An 8,929-nucleotide genomic window follows, 5' to 3' on the forward strand; every position below is an offset into this window, starting at 1 on the left:
AGCTCCATCTAGCCTGGTAGTTGTGCTTTGTATAGTCCACAATTTTCTTCAGAAGTTGGTTTTTTAAATTGCCATAGTATGAAAGGCAAGAACTTTCACATCAAAATATCTGAATGTCTCACCTTTTCTTAAAAATTGGATTACCTAGTAAAAAACCACATGATACCCATGGTTTGATTGTGGCTGGATTTGCGGCTACACCCGCCGTATAAGTTAGATGCTCCCCACACCACTAGGCTTCCTCCATCTAGCATTTGGTGTAGTCCCTTGTTGATTTTGATGCCAAAGAGAATGGTATTTCGCTGTGCTCAGTGTTGATGACTTGTGGTTACTGCCAAAACCCATTTTTCTCTTGAGTACCAAAGTTCTCCACCACTTAAGTATATTTTAAAATGTATCCAAAAGAAAGTGGTTGCCTAGAGCTAGGGAGGTGGGAGGAGGGGACAGGAAGCGGGGAGTGACTGCCTGGTGGGTATCGGTATTTTTAGAGGTGACGACAAGTTCTAAAATTAGACGACAGTTTTAATTATACTAAAAGCCGGTGAATGGTACACATTAAATAGGTCAACTTTATCATGTATAAATTATATCTCTATAAAGTCCTTTCAAAAAGTGTCTAAGACTCAGGGACCCTCTCTGGGGGAGGAGCCCTAGGAGTGTGTGGGCTACCCCATTGGATCCTTCCCCACTGAGTCCTAGATGAAGAAAAGAGAAGTAGAGGGAGTTGCCGTGTGGTCCGGTGGTTGAGACTTGGCACCGTCACCGCTGCAGCCAGATTCAGTCCCTGGTCTGGGAACTGACATCCCACCGCAAACCAAAAAAGGGATAGAGTTGAGACTCACTGTAAAGGCAGGGGGAGCCTGACATCTAGTGGCCGGCATTGTGTACTGTCGATGGAAAAAAAATGAAATTTTTTTTCTGTTGAGAAAAACGTAGTATTATAACCTTTCTATTTTTAGAGTTAATTATCGAAGAGTACTTTTTTGGAACTCAGAAGGTAGGTTTCGATCTTGCTTCTCAGTGAGGCTGCCAAATGTCAATGTTTGGCCCCATCTTAATTTCTGTTTTCTTCTTGGGCAAATTAGATTCTGAACATGCAAAGGAGACTGGGGTTTGGCTCTTGAGCTCGTGTTCTCATAGAGAAATGGAAGATCTGGTGTGGAAATCCTTTGGAAATTTTAGAGGAAATTTTGTTTTGATAGATTTTAGCAGGAAAATGATGTGGTGTGAAGTATTGCTATCGGGAGGGATATTTCTGGGGAGTGGACTTATGATGGAAATTTGAAATTCATTCTTGACTTTTCTTTTTTAAATTAGGATTTCTCCTGTTTCTCAGAGGATTTATCAATTATGCGAAGGTTCGGAAGATGCCAGAAACGTTCTCCAATCTCCCCAGGACCAGAGTTCTCTTTATTTATTGAAGGTATTAAAGAAAAAAACCCTTAATTTGTGTCCCGGTGTGATCACGTGGTACATGGCAGATTACTCTTCAGGTTTGGGGTGCACACCTGTTGTGGGAGGGATAGAGAAAGTAAGAAAGCCGCAATATTTGTCTTTTGGTTTCTAGTTCAGGAAGGGCTATTTCTGTGAAAAAAGCTACTTTTTGAAAAAGGCAAGTTGGAAAAAACCGCCCTTGGAGAAAACAGTATCTCATGTTGTCACAAATGCAGAAGAGGCCCGGCTGATCCTAGATCACTGACTCTTGAATCGTGAAGAGGTCTCGGTATATTTACTTCGAGAAAAGAAAGTTTCTACTGTATTTAATTTGGCAGGAGGTGAAACTGTTTTCAGAGTGTTTAAGCAACAGTATAAGAACGATGAGAACTTCTCAAATGGAACAGAATTTTGCTCAAGCCTGGCGTAACAGCAGTAACTCATGTTTGTTGCCTTTGCGTATGTCAGCTACTGTCTCTGTAAGCACTTTGCAGCTGTGCTCAACTGTGCTCACGTCAGTCCCAGAAGGTTAGCGTGTTGGAGCAGCTCAGGGCCATCCTGGCCGAGTATATTCATAAGGCGTTTCTTTGAAAAGGTAAAGCATACTGAGAGCCTAGTCTTCTGTCGGTTCACGTCCGTTTCTCCGAGGGAGCATTTGAGAGAAGATTCTAGTCCTTAAGAGTACTAATGGTGCTTATGAGTTTAAAGAAAAGGGATGTTTCGGTGCATGTTTAAACTGTCCTGAGTGGTGTGTCTTCCGTGTGAATTCAGTGACACACCCTGGCCACAGATGGACCCCGATGTCACTGGCCTGGGCCCTGACGCCTGGGGGGCGTCTGTGTCTGTGTCCAGGGCGTCCTAACATCACCGTCTAGTCAGAGGCTCTGTACCGTTTCGTGCAGTTTGCCATTAGCATCGTTTTTCTTTCCTCTACATTCCTGATTATAATTTATAATTACTTCCGAGCCTGAAGTTTCACTCTGAGCCGTGGTAAATTCAGAAGTCAGTGATTTGGGGTCGCCGTGCCCTCCTTACAGTGAGAGCCCCAAGGCACCTGCAGCTTGCCCCTCATCGTTCAGTGCCCAGCATCCCCGGGGGTGGGGGGCAGGTTGCTTCCTGCGCCCCAGATTCTGTAGGCTAGTCTGCTGGGAGCTTTGGCTTTGTAAATGGACTGAGGCCTCACCTCTGTTCTCTGCATTCTTCAGTTAGAAGAAAATTTCAGCCTTCATTAGGAGATGCATACATTCTTCATCTTGCTGCTGCTTCTTTTTTTTTTTTTTTGGTCTTTTTGGGGCTGCACCCACAGCATATGGAGGTTCCCAGGGTAGGGGTCTCATCAGAACCATAGCTGCCAGCCTACACCACAGCCATAGCAACACCAGATCCAAGCTGTGTCTGCAACCTACACCACAGCTCAGGGCAACGCCGAATCCTTAACCCACTGAACAAGGCCAGGGATCGAACCTGCAACCTCGTGGCTCCTAGTGGATTCATTTCTGCTGTGCCACAATGGAAACTCCTTTTTTTTTTTTTTTCCTGTCCACCCTGCAGCACACAGAGTCCCAAGCCAAGGATCAGGTCTGAGCCACAGTTGTAGCAACACTGGATCCTTAACCCACTGTCCCAGCGGAGGATCAAACCCGCGTCCCAGGGCTGCAGAGGCACTGCTGATCTTGTTGGGCCACAGTGGGAACGCCTCATCTTGCTTCTAACACACGACAGGTTGTCACGACAATACAGGTTGAGAGAAAGCCTGAACTTCTCAGTTTTCCGGTATCTTTGGGGACTTTGTTAAGGGTTTTTGTTTGCAAAATAGGTTGTTACTGTTTGGATTTTCTAGACGTTCTGAGATGTTTTCTGCATGGATTCTAAAAGGAAAGCACAGCAGGCTTAGCATCGTGGTTTGAGGCAAGGGTGCTGTGGGAGCTGTGAAGGGCCATTACAGGCTGGTCCCTCCCTATGGCTTGGGGACAGAGGCCTTCGGTGCCTTCCGAGTGGTCAGGGGCCCGGCCGTCCCTGAGAGCCCCATCGAGGGCGTGGTGGGTTTCTCTGCTCTCCTGTCTGGCTTTGATGTTGTCGTTGCTTTGAAATCATTTCCGACGCGCCCAGAGGACTCAGAGCTCTCCGTTAGGGCTCTGGGGACTTGGAGCCGAGGTGAGAAGTCGAACGGCTTCCTTCCTAACTTGCAGCAGCCCCGAGAGAGCCGGCACAGCCGCCCTCTGTCCTGTGGGGCCGCGTCTCCTTTGTCCACCGACGGGGCTGAGAACCGTCCCTCCCGATCCAGTGTTTGCTTCCTCTGGGAGGTTTAGTGGCAGATGTGCAGTGACCGCAGGAAGGTCTTCTTTTTCGTTCGCTGACTGAGCCTTCTGTCTTCACCTGTCACCTGTCGAAAGCGAGCTTCCTTCTTGCCAGAAAGGTGCTTCCTAAAGTAACGGCGGTAGAGAAAAACCACTCGCTTCTCATGCTACGCTCTGGCCTCGTACTAGGCAGAAGTATCAGGAGAGGGCCTCTTCCAGAAGTTCGGGTGGCCGCGGATAGAGGAGCCACTCACACGCCGCAAGCTCCGGTGGCCTCAGCAGGCCGCTTTCTGAGCAGCCCAGGCGGACGTTGCAGGAGCCGGACACCGCGGCCCGTGGGCAGGGACCGCGGGGCAGCGCTCAGGTTGCCTTTCAGAGCCCATTTAGGCTTGTAAAGGAAATCTGGTTTCCTGCCTCCCAGCAGGAAGCTCCAGAAGGAACTGCTAGAGCTGAGCCCAGTGGCAGCCCCGAGTGGCTCTGCGGAGGCAGGAAAGAAAAGGTTCCTTCTGTCGTGTTGAAAAAGAAGCAGATGCCTTTTAGGAGCGTCTTTGTCTGAAATGGTCAGAAATGTCCAGGGTTCACTGGACAATAACCACGAGTCTTTACCGCTCGCCCTGGCGCCGCCCCGTCGTCGAGGGCGTTAACTGCTAAGACGTCTCTGTATGTGAAGCAAAATACAGCTTCAATTTTTTTTTTTTTTGCTTTTTAGGGCCACACCCACCGCACATGGACGTTCCCAGGCTAGGGGTGGAATCTGAGCTGCCGCTGCCGGCCTACAGCCGCAGCCACAGCCACGCCGGATCCTTAACCCACTGATCAAGGCCAAGGATTGAACCCGACTCTTCATGGACACGAGTCAGTTCATTAACCACTGAGCCACGAAGGGAACTCCCCACCTGAAATTTTTTTCTTTGAACCACCCTGAAGTAGGAGGAGGAAAGTTTGCGAGCCTTGGTGGCACGGATGAGCCAGGGCCCTTCATCATTAGACAGTGATGGCTGCGCCCTAGTGAGCCAGACCCAGGAGGGTGAGAAACGGTCTCCTTTCCTCCTTTGGGGAATCTCCTCCCCCGCAGTGTCTCCTGGGTCATTGAAGGAAATTCACCTCGAGTTAGTTTGACTCCCTGGACTGGATGGTAGCAGGACGGTCGCGCATGTTTCCAGGGGAAGGTCTGCTTGAAAAAAAAATCACCAAGTGTCCGAAGAGCAAGTGTGCTTCCTCTGCACGTCCGATGATGTGTGGGCCGTTGGGGTCCTTTTGTTTCTGAAGTGACCTGAAGTTGAGTAGTAATGTGTCCCTCCTTCCTGAAACCTGATGGCTCTGCTCGCGTTCGCGTGCTCTCCCTGCGTCGCGCTGGCCGGAGCAGGACTCCAAGGCTTAGAGAGCCGGCGGTGCCTCTGCCGCAGTCTTTGTCCTTGGGCGTTTCTGGGGTGGCTGAGATCGCCCGTCGGCAGCCTCGCCAGGCCTCCGGATGGCTTCTTACTGTTGGTGGAGTGGCTCCGACTTGGCGAGGCCTCCGGATGGCTTCTTACTGTTGGTGGAGTGGCTCCGACTTGGCGAGCTCTCCGAAGGCGGATGGAGGGCCGTGGTGGGAGCAGGAGGAACGACGGAAGGCGGCCGGGCCATTGTCCCGACTGTGTCCCCTGTGCGTGCACAGCTCTGGTGCTTTGACCTCAGGGCAATTATTGAATCAGTTTTAATCTGCTCGTGGAACCTGATGAAACTGGATTTACTTAGGGTTATAATGACTCTCGCCAGCCCCACTGCAACATTCTGTGTTTGACGTCTGTCTCCCCTTTGTCTTTCTGCTTCTGCTTGGCCTTGGGGAGGCCTTATAGTCTCGTATCCTGGTCCCTGCCCCATTCTGAAGTCTCTCTAAAAAAAGTTGCTCTTATGTCGGTGTGATTTTACTTCACATCGAAATACAAAGTGAACTTGAGGTTTGGGAAAATATGAACAGTAGAAAAATAGTATTTCGACTTCCTCCAGTGTGGCTTCTCTGCATCTTGTCAGCCTGTTCAAGAGCATGTGGTCGTCTCATCAGGAAGGGGCCTCAAAGGGCCGTTCGTGGTCTTGACAGTCATTTGGAGAAAGGGAAAGTGAACGGAGGGCTTATGTGGAAGCCCAGCCAGCTCTCACTCGGCCTAGGTGCCCCAATGCCGTTTCTCGTAAATATTTCAATTGTTCGTCTTTATTTTTGAGTGTTAGGAAATTAGTTGTTATTTTTTCCCATTGCAAACCAGTTTCTATGCCGATACAGAAATGCCTCAAAGTGTTAGATAAAAAGTGCATTTAACAAAATACATGGACATCATTTTGAGAGCACTTATTTCGGTCATATGTATTCCATCCAAAAAAAAAAAAGTGGTTGGGGGCTCCATGCCTCTTCCCTCCCCCAAATAAGCCACTCCCCCCGACCCCAGCTGATTGGAGAAAGTCCTCGTGTGTCTGCACGTGTCCGGCTGTTGGCTGACTTTGCCCTGCTGCACATAGAGCACGTGGCATCCTTCCTGGAAATCTCTCTTGTGTGAGAGCTGGCACGCCTGGCAGGACAGACAGCGTCCCGTGGGTGAGGACTCCTTGTGCATTTGCTTTCCTCTGTTTCTTTGTCCCCATGTCGCAGCCGTGGCTGCTGAGGGTAAGTAGGGGACGCAGGGCCGCTTGCATTCGGTTCTTTTGTTGGGAGGTTGGGAGAGAGACTCCTGACCTCGGGGCTTTTCGAGGATGCCGTCAAGTTCTTCCCAGTTCCAGGGTCCCTGACCACCGTCAGCACCAAAAATGTAAAGTTGACTGATGGCCGTGATGTCACCGTATAGTAATCTTAAAACTGTGCTAAAATGTGCTTCTGTCTCCAGACATCCTGCCTCCTTTTGTGACAGTATCCTTCTTTTAGCCAAAATAACAACCTAACCAGAGTTTCACTATTCAATATCCTTCTCTGGCAGATGTTTTCTGGCAAAGGCCTTCCTGCGTTTATGAATTCTCTCTCAAGAAGCAAGAGGACACCTGCAGGAAGTGAATCAAGATTGGAACACAGAGGAATAATCACCTGCTTTAAAAAAATAAAGTACTGTTGACAAAGATCATTTCTCTCTCTTCGTTCCTAGGTGTACAATTTTAATAGTTAACGCAAAATTCTGTAATCATTGAATCATTAGTGGTTAATGTTGGAAAAAGCTCTCGCAATCAAGTCTGTGATGTATTAATGATGCCTTATCTAGTATTGTCTGTAGTCCTTTTAAATAGCATGAGCCTTGTCCCTGTAGTCAGTAGGGGGCAGTCTTGCTTTATTCATCCTCCATCTCAAAATGAATTTGGAGTTAAATATTCTAGTGTAAGATATGTATAATGCTGGCCATTTTAAAGGGGGTTTTCTCAGAAGTTAAAACGTTGGTTATGACTGCATTTCTGCGCATAATCCATTTTGCTGTTAAAATTAGAAGTTTATTTAATTGTACCGTGAACACCTGGAAGCAAAATCATCGTGCAAAATACATTTAAGGTGTGATCCAGAATATGTTCCTAATTGGTAAATAATAAGCATTACTTTTTTAGAGTGGGCATTCTCATTTTGCAGTTCCTTATGCTGTGTTGTGTACCTGAGGGATCGTCAAGGCGTTGACACCGTATCAAGTAGGAAGGACAAGGACACGTGCGGTCGAGTAACTGAAATGCAGTTCTTGACCCTCCGGGAAGGTCAGAGCCCCCACCCCTCTTTTCTCTTTCTTTCGTCTCCCCGATGCTTAGGCCAGGGGCTGGGGGTAGGCAGGGGATGAGGCCGCAGAAGCAAGGAAAGAGTTGGCTTGGAACTTTTGAGATGATCCCTAACATCCTGTACTCCCGGCTTTTGCAGCGTGTTTCATGTAGAGTGCTGTGCTTTGGGCCAAGTGCTAATTCACCTTGGTTTGCTGTGTCAAAGCTGTAAATACAACAGAACATTAATAAACGTCTCTTGTGTAGCAACTTTTTGCTGTGGATTAGTGTTTACTTTCTTGGTTCGTGCTTGTTAATTGCTAAGGCAGATTTTTCTACTCTTCGTCCATATGGTTTCATACAGAATCATTCCGTAAACACAAAAAAACTGGTCTTGGGCCATTTTTTTCTTCTTGTTCAGCAGAGGAAGTTTCTTATACTCAGTGTAGTCCTAGAAGTGTGTATGGAAATTTTAGTTTTTCACAAGATTCATGGACTAAAATAGGAATTGTGAAGATCTTAAATCATCCTGGAATTCCCAGTGATGCTTCATTTTTATTTTATGTTTTATTTTTTGTCTTTTTACGGCCACACCTGTGGCATGTGGAAGTTCCACAGCTCATGGCAACACCGGATCCTTAACTCACTGAACAAGGCCAGGGATTGAATCCGCATCCTCATGGATCCTAGTCCGGTTCGTTACCACTGAGCCATACCGGTAGCTCCTGTGCTTCATTTTTTAGACGTGGTCTTAGATAATTTATTCCCACGGGTTCTGCATGCTCCCAGCATTTGCCCTTTTTCTCAATTGAACACAGCCAGCGGGTTTAAGTCTTGAGAGCACCCAATTGAAACTAAAGACCCCTGGAGTTCCCGTCGTGGCTCAGCGCTAACGAACCCGACTAGGATCCATGAGGACGGACGCAGGTTTGATTCCTGGCCTCACACAGTGGGTTGAGGATCCGGCCTTGCTGTGGGCTGTGGTGTGGTGTGGGTTGCAGATGCAGCTCGGATCTGGGGTTTCTGTGGCTGTGGCGCAGGCCGGTAGCTGCAGCTCCAGTTGGACCCATAGCCTGGGAACCTCCATATGCTGCGGGTAGGGCCCTAAAAAGCAAAAAAAAAAAAAAAAAAAAACAAAAAACCTAAAGACTTCTTATTCCTCCTTATTTCTGTTCTTTTCTCTGTTGTGAGAGCTGTGGTTCTTGTAACATCACCATTTGATTCCCCTCCCCCCCCCCCCGCCACTTGTTCACAATACAAAGAAAAAATGTGGTGCAATGGTCAAAGAAGTTCCCAAAGCAGCCCTCGCAGGGTGTGAGAGCTGCAGGTGGTCGTTGTGTGCTGCATGCGACCATCCAGGGTCTGCTCAGCAGGTCTGTGTAGGGCTGCCAGGATGCAATGCACAGGTTATACATTATGTGAAAACCAAACAGGAAAACTGAGTGCCTTCTGGATCGACCTCTCCGTGGTCATTCTAGGTCGTTTATTGATAACGATAAGTAATA

At 48.1% G+C, this 8,929-nt stretch overlaps 1 protein-coding gene across 3 annotated transcripts in view; it reads left to right on the plus strand.

The window, feature by feature from the left end:
* The window catches only part of NDFIP1 (Nedd4 family interacting protein 1), a 45,647-nt gene extending 37,953 nt beyond the window's left edge, over positions 1-7,694 (plus strand). Inside the window, 2 exon segments of one of the 3 annotated variants that reach the window (NM_001243361.1) lie at positions 1,318-1,423; positions 6,677-7,694. In NM_001243361.1, coding sequence (NP_001230290.1) covers positions 1,318-1,421 — 104 coding nt within the window. In that variant the 3' untranslated portion in view covers positions 1,422-1,423; positions 6,677-7,694. 3 annotated transcript variants of the gene reach the window in all.
* The last annotated feature ends 1,235 nt before the right edge of the window (positions 7,695-8,929 follow it).

This window comes from Sus scrofa, chromosome 2 (assembly GCF_054392235.1).
Source record: "Sus scrofa isolate SSC_HxYL_T2T_F1_AM1 chromosome 2, Sscrofa_HxYL_maternal_Yorkshire_Landrace_v2.0, whole genome shotgun sequence".
NCBI classification, from domain to species: Eukaryota; Metazoa; Chordata; class Mammalia; order Artiodactyla; family Suidae; genus Sus; species Sus scrofa.